Source organism: Temnothorax americanus, unplaced genomic scaffold (genome assembly GCF_048541705.1).
Source record: "Temnothorax americanus isolate GAGA-0224 unplaced genomic scaffold, ASM4854170v1 Scaffold144, whole genome shotgun sequence".
Classification (NCBI taxonomy): Eukaryota; Metazoa; Arthropoda; class Insecta; order Hymenoptera; family Formicidae; genus Temnothorax; species Temnothorax americanus.
The window spans coordinates 1-21,669 of record NW_027509280.1 but is presented as its reverse complement, the minus strand read 5'-3'; the positions used below and the strand labels follow the sequence as shown (position 1 = coordinate 21,669).

Sequence of the window (21,669 nt, the reverse complement as noted above, 5' to 3'; positions counted from 1 at the left end):
AGTCACCCACACGGATACTAAGGTTTCTATCCATGAAGCCACTCTTAGAAAATTCTACCAGTACGGACTTCTTTGGCGCCAAATCGAGACCAATCTCGCGCAGCCGCGCAGCAACAATATCCACGGCCCGCTGGAGTAGTTCCTTATTCCGGTGGCGGTTCGGGCCGGATATGTAGAGCCCCACATCATCAGCAAATTCTACTGCCTCGACACCCTCAGGGAGGTCGGCACAAAGGCCCTGCGTGAACAGGGAATATAGTACAGGACTAAGAACAGCACCTTGCGGGAGTCCCTTGTAAACATATCGGATTATAAATTCCCGAGAATTGGTAATAAAACGTACTTTTCTCCGATATAGCCAGTTACGAATAAACCTGACGATACCGAGGGGACAAATAAACGCTATCAACTTGTCCATCATTATGCGGAAGTCGACGCAGTCGTAGGCAGCCGCCACGTCGAGAAAAAACGCAAGGGTATATTCCCCAGCACAAACAGAGGCCCTGATGTCCGACACAATTCTTGTCAAATTATTCACGCAGGATCTGCCCCTACGGAAAGCGCTCTGAGAAACACTGAATTTTTCCTTTTTCTCCGCCCACCAGATAAGCCTCTCATTGATCATCCTTTCCATTACTTTACCGATGCACGACGAAAGAGAAATGGGGCGCACCTTTTCACTTCCCGCTTTGTCAATGAATATTACCTAATAGTCCAGCCACTCCACGGGCAACAAACCCGATGACCAGACCACATTGAAGAGTTCGAGAAGACACACCTTAGCGGGCTCCGGCAGGAGCCTGATCATCTTATATTCAATACCATCCAGACCAGGTGAAGAGTCCTTCCTGATCATTTCAATTGCTCTATCCAGCTCGGATCGATCAAACAGAGCGTCCAGCTCATCGTCGGGACATCCACCGTCAGAGTTCATATTAGGGTCCGTCCCCACATACGGGGGAGCCAGTCCGTCAATGGAGATGATGCGCATCGTGCTCCACACATAGCTGAGACTTGTAAATCGGTTAATATCGCTGCAAAATCTCTCAAAACTCGCTCTCTTCTTTGCCTTAAAAGTCCGCCTGGCCAGCGCCCTGGTTCTCTTGTACTCGACCCAATCATGGAGACTTTTAGTCTTCTTCCAAGCAGCAAAAGCAGATTTTCTGCTCCGAATCACCTCGTCACACTCTAAATCCCACCACTTATGCGATCTCTTACGCCTGTCGGGATCGTCCGGGGGAGGTCCGGGATTCTCGGGTCGTCTGCCCGACGCAACAGAGACAGATCTCCTCAATATTTCCACAAAGCAATCGTAATACCTCTCCAGGTCAGTCCTGAACAGCTCACAATGCAGAAGAAGGGAAGCCACGACCTCGTTCTCCACCAGCATACCAAACCGCGACCAATCCGTCTTTTTGGTAGACAGTCTATTAATGATCTTTCTATATATTTGAGGGCAGACGTCAAAGGAGAAAGATATAAGGAAATGGTCGCTGTCCCATGTCTCTTCTAATTGCCGATATGATACTCTATCGACAATGCCCCCCGAACCGAACATGAGATCCAGGTTGGAGTCACGCTGGCCGAGAGAGCCCCGGCGCAACATAGTATCCGTATTTATGCATATAAGGTCCTCGTCGCCCATCACCTGATACAACAAGTCACCCTTGTCTTTTGTAGTTGGGCAATTCCAGACAACGTTGTGGGCATTCACGTCTCCCAATATAATCGAGTCATTATTGTTACTCCTGATTGTCTGAAAAACGAGCAAAAGGTCACGTCTCGACATAGGTTCCTTCGAATGTCTATACATAGCAATTATATTCATATTTTTGTTCAAGTTTTTGGTCCACACGCCGATAACATCGTAACCCACCGGAAAAGGCCCTGAAATCGGAAGGACCTCAAAATCCAGGTGATCCTGAAGAGAGATTGACACCCCCCCACTACCAAGGCGGTTGTTGCTGTTAACTGTCTTAAAATTGGAGAAAAAGACCCGAGCGTCCGGCCCATTGAAACCCGAGCATCTGGTCTTAGTCAAAACGACAATATCATACTCTAAAACGTGCTTTGTGAGCTCATCTCTACTCGTCCAATAACCCCGACAATTCCACATAAGAAGGTTGAATTATACCACGGGGAGGGTCCTAGGCCTCCCTTGCCTGACCGGAATCTTCTCTAAATCCTTGTTTCTGTTAATATCACAACTCGTCGATATACAATCCGCTCCACCGCCATCCGATCCGTCCCGTCCATCGGGATGCACAAGAGCACCAATAAGAATTTCTCTTGCCTCCGGAAATCTCTGCAGGAGCTGCAGAATACTATTGAGTACCTCATCCACTAGGTCACGTGAAGGGTCCGAGTCCCTCTTGACAACCTGCGCACAGGAGGCTCCATTATGTGCCGCCCGCAGGGCAATGCCCCTCTTGTCCTTAGTTATCTGCTCAGCATTATTATCAAATTGAGCATAATAATTCCCAATGTGACTCGGAGTCCTGACAGGAGGTCTTCCAGACCTATGTGGTCGACTGCCCTCCGCTTCCGTATGCCTTAAGCCACTTGAAGCAGGCATTCGCGTTACTTCTTTCGGTTCCGCAGCACTACTCTGCGGCTCTGTTCTCCTGGGTAATACTGGCCAAGTCTTGGGTTCCCTAAAAACATCCTCTGAGGCCTCAGAGGTGGCACTCCCCTCTACCAACCTTCAAGCCCTATAGAATGAAATATTGTAGTGAGCCATAGCAATGTTAATATTCTTGTTTTTTTCAAACACTGGGCATCCTCTGTATGTAGACTTATGGGTACCCTTACAATTATAACAGCATAACGGTTTGTCGCAGCGCCCATGGGATTTATCACCACAGACGATACACCGTGTTTCACTCTTACAAGCTATCTTAGAGTGGCCAAATCTAAAACAATTATAGCACTGGCGAGTGGGCGGTACATACGGTCTCACTTTCAATCCCACGCCGTTACCAAAGATCTTAAGATCTCGTGTCTTATCAGCCTCAAATGTAATGATAATATTGTCCGTGCTGACTAACATCGATTTCTGCTGCTCAGGGTCCCATCTTCGCCGGAGCATCCTATCTAATCTGAGTATACCAGATTTATCCTGAATCACACCCCACAAGGCACAAGGATACTCGCGGGCCAGTCCGAGATAACCCCCTTACATATAACAGCACGTTGCTCCAAAAAAGCCATGAGTTTCTACTGAGTTTCTACATGAGTTTACTATTTCCTATAATGTCTAATGCAGAATTAGCGTCAGAAAAATCCTTAAATTCTATTTCGGCTGAAAAATGATTAATCATTTCCAGCGTTGTCGGAAAAATATGCAATTCATTAGGGAGCATACACATCCTAATACGATTCCTACCGTTTGTTGTGGTGGAATGGGCGGGGGGGGAAGCGAATAGTAATCTTAGCAATTCCCTTATGATCGTCATCGTATCTCGCAAATCTTTGCACGTCAATATTATTACCAGGAACGCATTTTCTCAACATAGAGTCGCAAACAATGTACGTCTCTTTGTCCGGCACCGAGGGAACGTTCATACTATTTACACATGGCGTACTCATGTCGTGCACGTGATTATCTACAGGTGGCTGCGTGCTGTCAGTAACCATAATGTTACCACTACTCAAGATCGTTTTATTTATAAAAAGATCACGATCTCTAGTTTTATCTAAATTCGCGGAGATATTATCCTTTATCTCCACTTCAACTACATTAATAGCATCAACGGTTAGATCGCTCCGCTCACGTACAGCCCCTTCGCTCTGAGAATTTTGCTGTTGGATTTCTCTGCATGCTCGGTCCGCATCCAAGTCCGACATCCCTTCTCCCTGTGAGAATTTATCAAATTCCAGCTCAGTCGTGCCGGTACACTGCTTCTTGCTCGAATTATTCGCCAAGTCATCATCAGAGGACAGAGGGCTATCACGTGGGCGTCTCGTGGTCGAATCCGTTGAATTCATGAGATTATGAAATCCTTTGTCTAAGGAAAAAGTAGAACTTTGCTCCCCCTCTGAAGGAGGAGCACAACTAATCAAAGATAATTAGCCCTCCCGAATAAGGACCTCGCGTTACTACCCCCCCGGCGTGCAACTCAGAATCAAAGGATCAGTATAAACTCGCGACAATCAACACCAGCAACAGGCAAAGACGTCCGTCTCGTACGGTGGCTCAAGCCGAACTCCTGTGTGTTGTTGTATTCTTGTAGAGGTTAGTACATTTTACTTCGACGTCTTTTTATTATTTATAGACTTTTACTTAATGAATTATTTTTATTACATTATTAAATGCTTTGCATTAATTGTGTGGCATATCCTTTGCACAGAATTTAGCCTCGCTATGCCAACTAATTGTACTGCAAATCGATGTACCAACAATAGTAACAAAGGTTACGCAGTATTTAATTTTCCATCTAACGAAGGCGTTCGGAAAAAATGGATAACAGCTCTTGGAAGGAGCTCCGATTAGCGACCCACAGCTTCTCAAAGAATTTGTGAGGTGAGTGATAGAAATTAATTTCTATTAGTTTATTTTCAGCTGTAATAGAACTTTTAATAACTAGTGTTTCTAATCTACATTTGTCCTATTTCTCAATCTGTAATATTTTTTTTATATTTCAGGTTCATTTCAATTCAAACGATACAGAGTTTGTTGCTGGACGGAAACAATTACATAAAAATGCCATACCGTGTCACTTCTGTATGTGCTCGTATGATAAAAAGCCAAATAAAAAAAATCAACTAAGAAAAAAGTCCATGAAACCACTTAAAACTGTAGATCATGCGTATTGTTCGGAAAGTCTAGCAAAGAAGTCTTTACCTCTGCAGCTCCGCTCTAATAATACTTTATCACACATTTATGTGTCTGAACACAATTATTTTGCTCACACTGAGAAGAAGAATAAGAAGTATTTTGTAAAAGAAGTGTCTAATGATGCAAAGAAAAAATTGGGCTTGGTAAATACTGAAAGAAATACACATGCTGATCACTGCTTATTATTGAGGAGTCCGATTACTATGGAGCAATTACGGATAGAATCAAATATGGAAATAATATGATTTTGTAACATAATTTTGAATTGATATCTATACTATTATAGAAAACGCGACTGTTTGTCTATCCGTCCGTCTGTCCGCGAACTACTCATTCGTTAGTGGACCGAATTTTTATCAAGGGTACATGAAATAGGGGTAGAATTTCCCGGGTAGTGCTATAGTGTGTATAGTTTTTCGTTACTGATTTTTTGGAAACCGGTTTTTTTAATTTCTTCAATTTTTCGGGAAATAATCGACGGAATTTCAAAGAATTGTATATAAAACAGGGGTAAAATTCTCCGACGAGTGCTATAAAGTGTATAATTTTTCGTTACCGATCTTTTTGGAAGCCGGTATTAGAATTTTTTCCAATTTTTTGGAAATTAATTGGACCGAATTTTTACCAAAAATATATAAAATAGGGGTAGAATTTCCCGGGAAGTGCCATGATGTGTATAGTTTTTCGTTACCGATCTTTTTGGAAACCAGTACGGAAATTTTTTCAATTTTTCGGGAATTAATTGACCAAATTTTAAAGAATTGTATATGAAATAGGGGTAGAATTTTACGGGGAGCGCTATGATGTGTATAGTTTTCGCTACCGATCTTTCTGGAAACCGGTTTTTTTTATGTTTCCAATTTTTCGGGAATTAATTGACCGAATTGCAAAGAATTGTATATGAAATAGGGGTAGAATTTCCCGGGGAGTGCTATAAAGTGTACTATTTTTTGTTACCGATTTTCTGAAAACTGGTTTTTCTAAGTTTTCTAATTTTTCGGGAAATAATTCACTGAATCTCAAAGAATTATAGATCAAACTGGGGCAGAATTTTCTAGGGAGTGTTATAAAGTGTATAATTTTTCGTTACCGATCTTTTTGGAAACCGATACGGAAATTTTTTCAATTTTTTGGGAATTTATTGACTGAATCTTAAAGAAGTAGGGGTAGAATTTTACAGGGAGCGCCATAATGTGTACAATTTTTGTTACAGATCTTTTTAGAAACCGCTTTTTTTAATTTTTCCAATTTTTCGGGAAATAATTGATTGAATCTCAAAGAATTATACATGAAGTAAGGGTAGAATTTCCCGGGGATTGCTATAAAGTGTACTATTTTTTGTTACCGATTTTTTTGGAAATCGGTTCCGAATGACCGAATCTCAAAGAATTGTACATAAAGTAGGGGTTGAATTTCCCGGGGAGTGCTATAAAGTATATAATTTTTTGTTGCCGATCTTTTTGGGAACCGGTATTCGACATTTTTTTATTTTTTTCGGGAATTTCAAAGAAATATATGTATATGAAACAGGAGTAAAATTTTCCGGGGAGTGCCATAAAGTGTATAGTTTATTGCTACCAATTTTCTGGAAACCGATTTTTCTAATTTTTTTAATTTTTTTGTAAATAATCGACCGAATCTCAAAGAATTATATATAAAACAGGGGTAGAATTTTCCGACGAGTGCTATAAAGTGTATAATTTTTCGTTACCGATCTTTTTGGAAACCGGTACGGAAATTTTTTCAATTTTTCGGGAATTGACCGAATCTTAAAAAATTGTATACGAAGTAAGGGTAGAATTTTACGGGGAGCGCCATGATGTGTATAGTTTTTCGTTACAGATTTTTTTGGGAATCGGGAGAGAGAGAGAGAGAGAGAGAGAGAGAGAGAGAGAGAGAGAGAGAGAGAGAGAGAGAAAGAAAGAGAGAGAAGGGGAGGGAGAGAGGGAGAGAGAGAAAGGAAGAGAGAGAAAGAGATTGATTGATTGATTGATTGTTTTTTATTATGCCATGGTCGAACGACTTTTAGGCAAGAAATGTACAACGCAGAAGAAATAAAACACAAAAAGGCAAAACAAAAATTATAGACTAAAGCAAAAGTGCGTGCATGCTCACTTTCTAAAGGACCAGAGATTGAAGCGCGCTGAAGCATGCTGCTCGCCCCCACGCAGGGTGCAGAAGAAGTGAACCAATACTATAGTTTCACAAACTGAAGACGCAAATCGCAGTGATAATGATACGATCTTAAGACTAGCTAAAATTTTGAACAATATATATACAGTGAACAATAACACAAACTAAAACTAGATCTGATTCAGGAACTGCATATATATACAGACTATGTTACGCTTAGACTAGATTATGCTTGTACAATAGGTAGCCCCGAGACAGAACCATGATCAGAACCCAGCTCAAGCGAAAATAAGTGATCATGGAGCTTGCCTTTAAATTCATTGAGAGACGATGAAGACACCACGCCGATAGGAAGAGAATTCCACAAATAAATTCCCGCGAGGTGGAAAGACCTATGGTAAGTCTCAGTTCTGTGGTTAGGTATATGAAACGTATGCGGCAATGCCAACCGTGACGAACGCTTAATCGAGGGATCAGCTTTTGCAAAAATATCCAAGATATAGCTTGGAGACAAATCCCTCGATATTCTATACATTTCAACACCAAGGAAGTACAAGCGTCTGTTTCTCACAGACAGCCACCCCAATTGATGTCGATAAGGCGTGATATGTTCATCGCGTCTCAAATTAAAAATGAACCGTATTGCACAATTTATAAGTCTTTGCAGTTTAGTATTAAGCTCATCGGTGACATCGTTGTAGACAAGAGAGCAATAGTCCAATAAAGGCCATACCAATGCAGACACGAGTTTTACGCGCAGTTGAAATGACAAAGAGTTCTTATGAAATTTCAGCTTGTGCAATGTGAAGTGTACCCTCCTAGAAATATGGGAGACGTGGCTTTTCCAAGAGAGATCTGAGCTCATGATGACTCCCAAGTTTCTTGCCTCGTCAACGTACGGAATGGAGGTGCCATTGACTGAAATAAGGGGCAGGTCTTTGAGATTCAACTGCTCCACGTAGCCCCTGCTGCCTAGTATTAAGACCTTGGATTTCTTGAGATTGAGAGACAATCCGTTCACAGTGGCATACTCAGAGATAACACCTACGTCATGTGCCACGAGCTGCAAGGCAATACTCAGCTGGCTAAAGAGGCACTTGCGATAAATTTGGGTGTCATCAGCAAAAATCAAATGCTCAGTAAACCTTAAAAAGGCACCTATATCATTGATAAACAGAGAAAAGAGGAGCGGTCCAAGTACGGATCCTTGCGGAACACCAGCAGTGACGGATAGCCAGTCGGAGAAAACATTCTCAAGGTCAACAACCGCTTGAGAGCGACCTGAGAGGTACGAGAAAATTAGCTTGAGAGCTAAGTCAGAGAACCCCAATTTCCTGAGTTTGGTTAGTAGCAGAAAGTGGGATACAGTGTCAAAAGCTTTGCTGAAGTCGAAAAAGACCAGAATCAAAACCTCACCCACATCGACGCCACTCCTAATGTCATGAGATAGTCTTAGAAAAGAGAGAGATAGAAAAAGAGAGAGACTATTTGCGTGTCTTAATACACATGTTCTCCGGGGCGAAGCCCGGCGGGGCATGCTAGTTAAATAATATGATTTTGTGACATATCTAATTTTGATGATTGAACTGATATAAAATAAAATACACACGTACTTAATAAAAAAATGTTTATTTTTTTATTTCACCAAAATCCTATTAATAGTGCAGCTATTTAACATTTACAGAGAAATTGCGCAACATAGAATCTACTTAATAATATAAACTCTTAAGATTTTATCTAGGACGTAAGTTAAAAGCGTCAGCAAGTAATCTTGAACCCATACTTTTACTAACAAAAGCAGTATCCTTGTTACTTTTTGGGCAAGGTAATAATATACAATAGTAATTGTTGGTACAGCGATTTGCAGTACAATTAGTTGGCATAACAAGGCTAAATTCTGTGCAAAAAATATGCCACAATTAATGCAAAACATTTAATAATGTAATAAAAATAATTCATTAAGTAAAAGTCTATAAATAATAAAAAGACGTCGAAGTAAAATGTACTAACCTCTACAAGAAGACAACAACACACACTTTATCGCTATATAAAATTCAATATAGCAGCAGCTACATGAACACAGTTTACTTTGACCAATCAGCGTAATCTCACGATCACGTGATCATTGGCGAATCTCTGTTACACTATAGGGTCTCTAGGCATTTCTATACATATTATTCGGGGTGTAGTTCTAAATGACCCCTGCTCCCGATCGACCTAAAGTTTTACACATAAGTTGTTTTCGATGTAAAGAATAAAATCTGCATGGTCCCAACTACAAGAAATAAATTTTTTTTATGGTAGCACTTATCGACTGAAATCGATTCTATATAATATATTTGTTACTGTCAAAGTGATAAATTCGATAATTATATGTAATTACCGGTTTTTATGCATAATTTTCAAGATACGTAGTAAATGTGATAAATTGTAGCAAATGTAGGAGATTTAGGGCCGTAGGGCCGGTATTGATGGAAGAACGGAGAAATTATAAGCGTATCCAGCGAGAAATGACCCATCGAATCGACGTCAAATTGACGTCGAAATCATCGATATTACATCATATTAAAATAATGCTCGAAATTTGAAGCTTATTTCGATGTTTGTGCTTTATGACATTTTTTTAAAGAAGAGATCATTTGTGACATACATTCATCACGCCAAACAAGCAAATTATGTATTTTTTGTTAAGACATCGATATTTCATCATTTCGATATCAATTCGAAACTATTTTGATTTACCTGTCAAATATATAATAACATTGCCATTATATAGATTGCAATATGAATAAAAAATTATATTGTATTGGCAGACATAGATAATATAAATATTTTATGATTTGAGCATTATAATATTGCGTTACAATATTAATTTCTTTAGGCTTCCATTTCCATTAAATAGTTACTTTATAACTGTAAAAGTCACCACAAAATTCCTGTTTGTAATTTGACAATTTTGAAAATTAAAATATTATATAATAGGTACATTTTCAGTACTGCATCCGCTCATTTATTAAACAAAAAGTTAAATTAAGCAACTAATTAAATTATTAATATTAAATATTAATACAATAAGATATTTGTATTTACATTTATCAAAATAAAAAATAAGCTCAATTATGAAAATAAATATTAATAATTGTACTTATTAAAAATTAAATAATTTGTTCAGATATTGCGCTCGAATTCTTTTCGCGTTTTACAACGCCCGATCGTTTCACATTAAATGGCGCGACGCGCGAGTCGTCACTCTCAAAGAGCCCCCACCTCCTTCCTCACTCGTTGCTCGTTGGTGTCATGGCCGCACTTGCTTGCGTTTGTTCGAATGTGTCGAGTCCGTTATCTCTTTCTTGACGGATTGATCGTTGCGGCGCGTGTTCTGGAGACCAACCGAGCGAGAGTCAGATCACCAGGGAGAGCTCACCGCCAGGAAAGGAAAAGCTGCGGCAGTTAGCGTCCGAGAGGGAGGATCGAGGCGAGGAGTCCGGTCTAGCGAGCGGGGCCCTTAAGAGATTCTCATTGGAACGCCATATTTGAAGACAGACATTAGTCAAAAAAGTACAAGGGCCTCTGCTAGAGTTTATATTTGTCTTGAGATCTAAAAATTATGTATGCTTTACTTTATGTCCACGCTACGACAGACGTCTCGTTCTTTGTCATCAACCGAACGCTACCCTTGCAGCAACCCAATGCAAAATATTAACTATGTAATATTTAATTGCGGATTGTACTGTAGTAAAGCCTCTTATTTAGTCAAATACATTGAGGAAACCTTTCCTCAATCTCCAAGGGATATTCTCCCATTTTTAAATAATCCCCTTCATCAATTCATCCGTCTTCTTCTTGCAACTTGCAAGTCTATGGATCTCCCCCCTTAGAAAAAGCCAAAGAGTTTAATCGGAGCATCATATTAATCGGAGACGGTAAATCAGCCCATATCTGCAGTGAGGAAATAATAATCAATATCGAGTCGAAATCGATTTATTCTAAATTGAAAAGTCATCGAAAGTGATACCACATTTCAATCGAGATCGATAAATATTTCAATTACTTTTCGATATACGTTTTCGACGTCAATTAAACGTCGATTCAATGGGTCATTTCTCGCATAGTAGTGGAGCAGTCGTGGAGTAGCAGCCTAAGTGCAATGCTGGGCGTGTGAACGAAGAATCCCGAGTTCAAGTCCCGGTAGGCTCCGTTAATTTTTCCCGTCGTTTATACAAATTTATTAATTTTACCGGTAATTGTAACCAAAACTTTTTGGTAAAAGTAATATATCTTTCGTTAATTTTGTTGTGGGTAAGAAAGAGTAAATCTATTGTACTCACGCATATATTTTTCCATCCACACAACAATTGGTTTGGGTTAGGTTAGTTTTTTTGGAGGTGGAGCTCCTCGCAGGGAGGCAAAATCTACTGCCTCCACGCATACACTTTCTACGCGAAACGAGGTGCTACCTGGGTTTACAACTTTTCACGCGGTAAAGTCCACGCATGTACTTTGCAGGGTACGCTATGTGTCTAGTTTAACGGTAGTGGAGCCCCCCACAAGGGAGCAAAACCTACTGCTTCCACGCATACACTTTCCACGCGGAACGAGTTGCCACATGGATTTACAACTTTCCACGCGTGCTATATATATTATATATATTATATACTATATATATTATATTTTTTATATATGTCGTATACATTATATATCATATAGAATCAATTTTATTAGTCGATAAGTGCCCATGAAATTTTCTTTTTTAATTTTCTGAAGTTGAGACCATTCGTACTTTATTTCTCACATCGAAAAAAATTTATGTATAAAACTTTAGGTCGATTGGGAGCAGGGGTCATTCGGAACTATATTCCTATTTCGTGGTGTAGAATTCATTAAATGGAAATGCAGTGCTTATTAAACCGCTCAAACAGCTATTTTGACACGTATTTTAAAGACATTCATTAGCGCTTCTAAAATATTTTCTGCAGTTTCTTTTTGGTAAAAAGAATATTATTTCCTTCTTCTTTCAACCTCAAATAAGGTAGCAAAGCATGTTTTACAGGTTTCCGTTGAGGGCACAAAATGACAACTTTTGCACCCCCTCTTTTGTCATGATATTTTAATAGAAAATATGATATATCTTGTAAAGTATTCATTTTTCAATGATTTTACTTTGATGCTTTTATACATGGAATAATGAGAGAAATAGAATAATAATATTAAATTTTACAAAGTTGCAAAAAAGAAAGAGAGAAGAGAGGGCAGAGAGAGAGGGGGGAGCGGAAGGAAAGAGATCAGGAATGAGGAAGAGAGGGGGAGGGGGAAGAGAGAGGAAAGAGAGGGGGGAAGAGAAGGGGAAGAGGAGGAGAGAAGAAAGAGAGGGAGGAAGGGAGGGAGGGAGGGAGGGAGGGAGGGAGGGAGGGAGGGAGGGAGGGAGAGAGAGAGAGAGAGAGAGAGAGAGAGAGAGAGAGAGAGAGAGAGAGAGAGAGAGAGAGAGAGAGATGATGTAATCTTTCCTTTATCAAAAGATGTAAGGTTTTTTTAGCCACACATACATTTTTAATTTAAGATTAAATTGCACCCCAAGAAAAACAACTTTTATAACTACTGTACATAAATTTCATACCTTATTATATCACATTTGACGATAAAAATAGATTATTATATATTTATATTTTGATAATATGTGACAATAATATGTCATCAGGCAATTCAAACAGTCTCGCAAACTTCCTCATCTAACGCCCTTCATTTGCGCGAATCGACTTCTCGCGACGGCCAGGCTCGCCGGAGTGCGACGATACTCGGACAACGCGATCGGGATTCGGGAAACGTGACGTATCGTCGGGCGCTCGGTGAACGAACTGTCTAGCGATCGGGACGGGAGCCGGCTTCAATCACGGCGAACAAGGCACTCTCGGCGCGCGTAAACACGACACCTATAATAGCGATCATTTATTATATTCATACTTATATTTTATATAGTTATATAAATATATCAGCCTATTTTTATTTAACTCATTGTCTCAGATACTTTTCTTTCGTAATATCACCAATAAAATGTATTTCGACCGTAATATCCTAACTGAGGTTTATTACGATATACTTACAAATATGAATATAATGATCGCTTTTATAATACCTGATGACATATTATTGTCACATATTATCAAAATATCTATCTATCAATGTATTTTCTTAAATATACTTTTTTCGACCCATATATCATAATAAACTTCTTTGCTCATTTTTGTGTCAGAAATGTGTTCCATTTTTTTAAATTTATTTTTAATTTATTTTTAAATGTTTCTCCTGTAATTATAAAACCTCCATCTTAGTACATGACTCAAAAATTTTGTTATATTTTATTAGAATTATGTAAATTTTTTCAAATTTTAAAAAATGGTAATTTTCTAAATTTTTCAAAAAACTATATCTTAGAAACGGATAATTTAAAAAATCTAAAAAAATTTTTGAAAGGTTTTTCTCGGCAAGTACTTTCATATAAAAAATTACAGAGCAGATCTAAAATGTCATCGCCGGATTTTGATTGATTTGTATGGAGTACCCCATATACCATATATATATATATATATATATATATATATATATATATATATAGGTCCGGAAGTATATATATATATATATATGTATATATATAATTTCAAGATTTAAACAATTATTAGTACTCGCTAAATAGGGAGGAGGGGGAAAGCCTTCGAAGCGTGCGGAGGGTCGGGAATTAGGCGGAGTGGAAAATAAGTGCAGGAAGAACGGAGTGACACGTTGGAACCGAAGGAGGAAAAACAGAGGAAGCGGAGTAATTGGAGGAGACGCTGAGAGGAAAGTGGATGAAGAAAGATCCTGGAATTATAGAGAGAAGCCTTGGAGGTTAGGACACGGAAAAAGAAAGAAGAGGGGAGGAGACGCCAGAGGTGAGGTACTGTGGAAGAGGAGGAGGAAATCGTCATGACAAAAGGTGGCGCGCGGCGCGGGCAGGCGGAGAGAAGGCGCGGAAGCGAAGAGTTGATGGTAGGGCCCCGGCTGGAGCTGAGACGGCGCGAGTTGCCGACCGCTCCAAAAGAGTGAGTTGGCGACACTGCGGGGCGTCGAGACGCAGCACATGGGGCCGGCGGTACCCGCGCGTGCGGCGACGAATAGGAAGAGGACCGTTGCGGCGGCGAATGAGGAGCGACTAGGGAAGTCGATTTCGCACAATCGATCGAGAATGAATCAATCGAGGAAGAGGAAAGCCCGGCGATAGCACATGGAACGAAATTAAGGCGGAAGACGAAGACGGTAAGAAGACGAAAGCAGCGAATCGAAGGAAAAGAGGCATAAGGAAACAGAAGAAAGGAAGGAAAGAAAGAGGAGAGATAAAGGAGGTAGACAAGAAGGAAGAAAGGAAGAAGCGGATTGAGACAGAATCTGGAAACGGAGGAAGGTGACAGGAAGAGTAGAGAGAGTACACGCGAGAGCAGGGGGTGAAGATGGCGAGAGAAAGGCAGAGGAAGGAGGAAGACGGTTGGAAAAGGAAAATTTTGAAGGAATGGAAGGAAATGCGACAGGAAATCTTAAAAGAAATAAAGCGGGAAGGCGAAGAGCTCAGGCGAGAAATGAGAGAGATAAAGAATCGGCTAGAGAAGGTGGCAAGATCCCAGGAACAAGGCAAGGAAAGCAGCAAAGGAACGACAGAGGAGGGAATATTGAAACAGGAAGGAAAGAGAGATATGGGAGATAGGAGTCGACGAAGAATTAACTTTGGAGGAAAGCATATAGGCATAAGTTGGTAGAGAAGGCGAGAGAGGAAAGGAAGAAGGGCAACGCAGTAGTATTGACGAACAGAAGAATATGGATAAATGGAAAGGAGGTAAAATGTGAGAAGGAAAGAGGCAGTTGGAGGAGAATATAACCGAGGATACATATGTCGACGTTGATTGTCTCTATAGTTCCTTCCTGTTGAGACTGATTCATGGACTTTGGATTGCAAGCGGCTGAATTTTAGAATTTTAGAATTCTTGGATTGTATAACGTTAGATTATGAGTGATTTGAATTGTACAGGGTTGGGTACGTCCCTTCAAAACGCCGGCTGTAAGGTTTGGGTTCGTTCCATAAAAACGCCCTTTAAGGCCCCTTTGAGGTAAATAAAGTACTTTTCGTAACCGTAACCGTAGTACTCGCTAAATAAACACACGCTGAATAAAGAATGATTAAAGAAAAATTAACACTGTCAGAATTATAAAAAAAAATCGGTTATAGTAATATAAGTAACTTACGAGAGACTATTTTTATATTCGACAACGTTTGGCTAATGTCGTGACAATTCGACCATGGGTTTTGGTCGTTTCTAAATTGATTTAATCTTTGATACCTACATATAAGCATCTCATTTTTATTAAATTTAATTATTAAACAACAATGGAAATATTAATCGACTGTACTGGTCATTATAATGACCAAGACAATACGACCACGATTTGGTTCGATTATCGTCAAGACGCTTTTTTAAGGAGGGTAGCTAGTGTCATTGCGGGGCAGGCGGCAAGAGGAGAAAGCTTATAGGTGTAGCGTTGCTTTTTGCTGCCTCTCTCTCTCCAAAGCCCAATATATATTATGTCTCTGTTAAGTGCAGAAAGTTCAAGCGTGCACATAGCCTGCACTTTTACACGGGCGCTTCCAACTCTAAACAATCACACTTTTCATCGCAAGAAATAAACGAGTTTGAGCAAACAAGGTTTTAATTTGTTGTTTGTACAATTAAAACCCAAATCCGTTATTATTCACGTTGAAATTTGGCAACCACGCAATTTCGTTCTCAGTAGCTGGTAGCACTGATACAATAACCTCGGGCCTCGGGAAGTCAAGAACGCAAAAGATATTGAAGTATTTAATTTTGGTGTTCTCGACGAAAATGAAAAAGTGGAAAAAAAACTGCAAACCGTAAAGCAGTACAATCGTCGTTTAAAGCAAGTGGAGAATGGGAAGCGGCGAAGAAAAGAAGAAGAGACAGAAGAAACAGAATGCGTGGTCAATGGGCGACGTATAATTGATTTAAAGGTTATGTCGCAACACATGATCTGTACTTTCTGTAATGAGGATTTATGGATGAGAAATATTAAGGGTCGACAGGAGTAACACTACCGACCTCTGTCGGGTTGCTTAGCTGCGAGTCCGTATTTTATTTATTATAAATTTTTTAAGAGCCACACAAAATGGAAAATCCGGCTCTGCACCGCCTTGCGGCTGATCTTACTGATTAAAACGAGCATAAGTTTAATGAGATTCGTTAATTAATTTGGCTAAAATTTGGGAAAAACCTTTTCTAAGCAGCTTTTCAGGCTTGCTTAAAGCTGCAAAGCTGCTTAAGAACGGTTTTTCCCAAATTTTAACCAAATTAATTAACGAATCTCATTAAACTTATGCTCGTTTTAATCAGTAAAATCAGCCGCAAGGCGGTACAGAGCCGGATTTTCCATTTTGGCTCTTAAAAAATTTATAACAAATAAAATACGGACTCGCAGCTAAGCAATCCGACAGAGGTCGGTAGTGTTACTCCTGTCGACCCTTAAACAAAAAAAGTAGAAACTTGCACATTGTTTCCTCGTAGTTTTTAATTGTGCAAGTAGAAACTTGCACATTGCTTCCTCATAGTTCCTAAGTGTGCAAGTTTTTATTTTATTCGAGGTATAATTATCGGTATTTATTTGTTTTGGCTTCCTCATAGAGGAAGCTTTGTTAGCAAAGGTTCTGATTTCACACTTAACTCTTTTGGGGACTGCGTAAATAATTATATACATTCACTAAAAAATACTAAAAATACTTGTCCACTTAAAAACTAAAACAATACTTTATCGATAAAAAAAATCAGCCCGATATTATAAATATTTGAGATAGCGATTTATTTTTAATTCTATTATATTTTCCAGTCTTTTTTCTACCCCTATTTCATATATAATTGGTTAAAATTTGGTTGATCAGATCAAGTTTTATAAAGCTTCTATGTATGTACGAATTCTTCGAAATTTCAAATGTGTGTAATACGAGATCTGATCAATCAAATTTTAATAAATTATATATGAAATAGGGGTAGAAAAAAAAAACTGGAAAATATAATAAAATTAAAAATAAATCGCTATCTCAAATATTGAGAAAGCGGCAGCGTAAAACACATTTTTCAAAAAAAGGAAAATCTGCATAAAATCTATACCGGTAGACCGATTTCAATAAAATTTGAGGAGGACATACTTTCTATAATACTCTATTTGTGTGCAAAAATTCAAACTGGTATCTAAAAAATTGTAGAAGTAGATGCGTGTACAAAAATCCGTACACACACACACACACACACACATACATACATACTTCCGGACATTTTTTACTAATATGATTTTTCGACATTTTAGAACATTCTAAACCTATTTCCATCAAAATCTCGAAAAAAAAATTTTTCACCATTACAAAGCTTCCTCTATGAGGAAGCAAAAAGAGATATGGTTTGGCCTCAGTATTTTCTGTACTCTGCCAAAACTGCCTGCTAATGAATAAGATACCGAGTGGATATATGCATCCTGGATCAAATAAGTTGCAATACGATGTCAACACTAAATCAGCGTTAGGTAAGTTGTACATTATAAATCTTTTTACTTTTATTTGCAAAATTGTATAATTCATTAATAAAAATAAAAAATTAAATAAAATATTTACATTTTCTAACGATGGGACTGTACTGTATTTGTATAGGGACTATACACTCAAGATTAGGGTACACATCTGTTAACAAGTATCTGCAGTGCCTGAATATCCCGAACATGAGTTCGTCCTCGTACAAACGATATAAGAGAGAGATTGGAACTATAATTGAAGTAGTTAGTAGGTAAGCTACGTTTGTTCTAAACCACCAACAGAGGGCGCGGGAGAACCGCGGGCGGGGGGGGACCGCGGGGGGGAAAGAGGAACCGCGTTTTTCGTGCGCCGCGGGGGAGTGGGAGGGGGAACCGCGTTTTTCGGGCGCCGCGTTTTCCAGCGCCACAGGGCGACCGCGTTTTCCAGCGCCGCAGGGCGAATGCGTTTTCCGGCGCCGCGGGGCGAGGGGATCCGCGTTTTCCGGCGCCGCAGGGTGACCGCGTTTTCCGGCGCCGCGGAGCGACCGCGTTTTCCGGCGCTGCGGGGCGAGGGGGTCCGCGTTTCGCCGCGCCGCGGAGCGTTCGCGTTTTCGGGTGCTGCGGGGCGAGGGGGTCCGCGTTTCGCCACGCCGGTCAGCGTGACGTCACACGCTCCCGCTCGCGTTATCTCACCCTCGTAGATGTTTCCCCCGTCCTCCGCTCGCGCGCGTATTCTCGTTCGCGCGCGGTCCCTCCCGGCCCCCGTTCGCGTTATCTCTCCCTCGCGCGTTCTCGCTCGCTCCCGGCCCCCGTTCGCGCGCGTCTTCTCGTTCGCGCGGTCTCTTTCCCCCGTTCGCGTTCTCGTTCAGAAATTATGCGAAAACTATTAAATAAAGACAGCGTAACAAAAGGGAACGGTAAATGAAAAAAAAAAACTTTTTTAACCATATTATAAACATTTATTTATCATGTAGTGCATTATACACAATAGTATCCAAAGCGTAGGCTAATAATTCACAATCAATAATCGAATTTTTATCGTAAAATTCACGCAAGATTGTAACTGCGCTACATTTATCGGTGATTCAATTTTGACGTAAAATTGTTACAAACTGCTTGAATTTTTCACTTGCGCCGTAAACATTTTGACATAGTTGAAAATACACATTCTCGACGCAATGTTCTAGTTCAAACAGAAAGAGTACAGTTGACGGTTTCATGTACAAGCTGGTGCCGCACGACGTCAATTTTACAATATCTGCGTCACGTATTTTAACAAGCTCCAGATCTCGAAACGCTAGCGATGATGGTGCCGATGACTGCACGAGTCGCTGTGTATCTGCATGCTTTTCGATGAATGTCACCCACGTTGCATGTGGCAGAATTATCCGATTGCCTTGGTTATCGCCAATAAGTATATCCGCAGAGGACATAGTTCCCGCGCTGATTCCAACATCCAAAAATTTATACGCTGTTAATATCAAGGCAAATCTTCTTCCCAAAATACGCGGCGTGTAGCGGGGTTTATCAAAACTGAAAAAATACAATTATATGTTCATAAAAGTTTTTTTTTTGCACAAGTATATATGAAAATTAGCGGTACTTACTCATTGTGCTGTTTCTCGCACGTTTCGTCCTGAATCGGAACGTAGTAGTTCGCACCATGAATGTTCATCGTATCTGGAGGCTGTTTGCGACGTACTCGAACCGTATCGAACTCTCGACTGCGTTCTAGAATCCACGTAGACCATTTATACGTACCCAAAACTGCAAATCTTGCAAAAATAGCGCCAATGTACGGCTGTTGCATGGTGACCACCACCACAATCCACATATACGTTAAATGTGATATCTTTGTCAAGAACTTTCTTGATGAGATCACCTCATCGAGCATCAAATATGATTTCTTTTCAAGAGCATACGTGTCTCGCGATGATTTCATCGAACACGTACAAAACTGCAAATTTTGCAATTTCGCATAAGTCAATGGAGCGTTATTGTTTTGAAGAACATGTCGCAACGTGTCTCGCGATGATTTTATCGAACACGTGCAAAACTGCAAAATTTGCAATTTCGCATAATTCAATGGAACGTTATTGTTTTGAAGAACATTACGCAACATGTCTTGCGATGATTTCATCGAACACGTGCAAAACTGCAAATATCGCCGATGTACGGCTGCTGCATTGATACAGATCAAATCACCGAAAGTCAATGGCGCATTTTCGTGAACGTATACGTGTCTCGCAATGATTTCATCGAACACGTGCAAAACTGCAAATTTTGCAAATAGCGCCGATGTACGGCTGCTGAGATGAAATTAGATACGATAAGCAAACGATGCATCATTAATAGAATATAAAATGACAAATCTCTAGGGGATACGCTCAATAGTCGAGAACTGGAAGTCGTGAATGCAACAAATGGCGTTAGCAAGAGGATCGTGCAATAACATGGAGCAAAAGTTGTTGGAGCAATCCACCCTGTTAAATTCGAGGGAAGACTTTGCCGCGTGGGAGCAACAATGTGACGAGTTTATCGAATCATTGGAAGAACAAAGCCGAATTAAGCGGCCACGATTATCAATCGATCGGTCATCGATCAATCTCAAACAGTCATTGGTCGCATGTATCGCAAGACTCGAAAGTTTGAAAGACTTGGTACGTCAACGTTTCATACATGTGGGTGCGGGATACAGTGCGAGTGAGACAGGACTCAGATGGCGCGAGATAGATCCGGCTTTTGAAAGCCGTATATTGACTGGTGCGGTGATAAATTCCAAACACATCGACCCTCGTCAATTTCTTATAAATGCGAGAGAAATTGTACTCAGTCATATGCGGAACGTCATGCAGCGATATGACAATGTAAAAATTAACACAGTGTTTAATAGTGAATTTGTTGCGGATGACAAACGCGCGAATAAAAGTATCGCAACGAGAAACTATGAACTCTTTCGTGAGTCCGATCTGCATAAGTGGCACAAGAGACACGTCATCGAGCCTACCTTAGCAAAGCTGGAGGAATTCCAGGAACGTGATAACGGATGGGCGTTGTCGCGTATACTCAATTTAATGGTAAACGTGAACAAATACAATCCATTGCATGCGGGGTGTTTTGTGGAAATACCGCAAGAAATTAAAAAGAAGAAGGCGGTGATAAAGGTGCGATCAATGGACAATGCATGTTTCGCATGGTCAGTGGTGGCTGCTCTGTATCCAGCCGAGAGATATACAGATCGGAAATCATCGTATCCACATTAAGCCCGTGTCACACTACGTATCGCGGACACGGAACGGATTGGGATTACGGATCGCGGATCGGATGTCAGCCAATCACAGATGAGCTGCTCGTCTATGATTGGCTAGATTACGATACGCGATCCGCAATCTCAATCCGATCCGTGTCCGCGATACGTAGTGTGACACGGGCTTTACACGTTGGTGCTAGATTTTACGGACATTGAGTTTCCAATAACGTTGAATCAAATTAAACGGTTTGAAAATCATAACAACATCTCCATCAACGTGTACAGCATCGAGAAAAAAAACAAGAAACTTGCTATCTTACCAATACGTGTTACTGACCGAAAGATGGATAGACACGTAAATCTGCTGTACGTGCATAACGACAACGTGGGACATTGTGCATGAATCAAGAACCTAACCCGCCTCATGAGCTCGCAATTGAGCAAGAATACGAACAAAAAATACTTTTGCGATCGGTATGTACCTATAGTTCTTTTAATAATATATAGAATATTTTGTGTATAAAAAATTTATAATATTTGCGTTTATTTTCGCAGATGTTTGCACTACTTCAGCTCTAACGAGAAATTGGCTGCCTACACCGTCGACTGTCGGGAGATGAATGACTGCACGATCAAGTTACCGAGCAATAATGCCAAGTGGTTGGCCTTTAAAAATCACAACAGGAAGGAACGAGTTCCGTTTGTCGTATACGCTGACCTGGAATGTACCCTGGAGAAGATGGAAGCGGATCCGGAAACGTCCAGGTACACATATCAACATCATCGCGTGTTTAGCACAGGGTACTACGTGCGTTACTCGTACGACAAGTCGTTATCTATGTATCGGTTTCGTCGCGAT

The 21,669-nt window shown here is 40.2% G+C and overlaps 1 protein-coding gene across 1 annotated transcript; it reads right to left on the bottom strand.

Annotated features, from left to right (window-relative positions):
* Window positions 1-18,495: 18,495 nt before the first annotated feature.
* On the bottom strand, window positions 18,496-21,625 carry LOC143894850 (uncharacterized). The gene is made up of 2 exons (XM_077401494.1): window positions 19,168-21,625; window positions 18,496-19,093 (listed from the first exon to the last, which is right to left on the bottom strand). Exons 1-2 carry the CDS (start codon window positions 19,698-19,700, stop codon window positions 18,646-18,648), a joined length of 981 nt encoding a protein of 326 aa, XP_077257620.1. The 5' UTR covers window positions 19,701-21,625; the 3' UTR covers window positions 18,496-18,645.
* Between the last annotated feature and the right edge of the window lie 44 nt (window positions 21,626-21,669).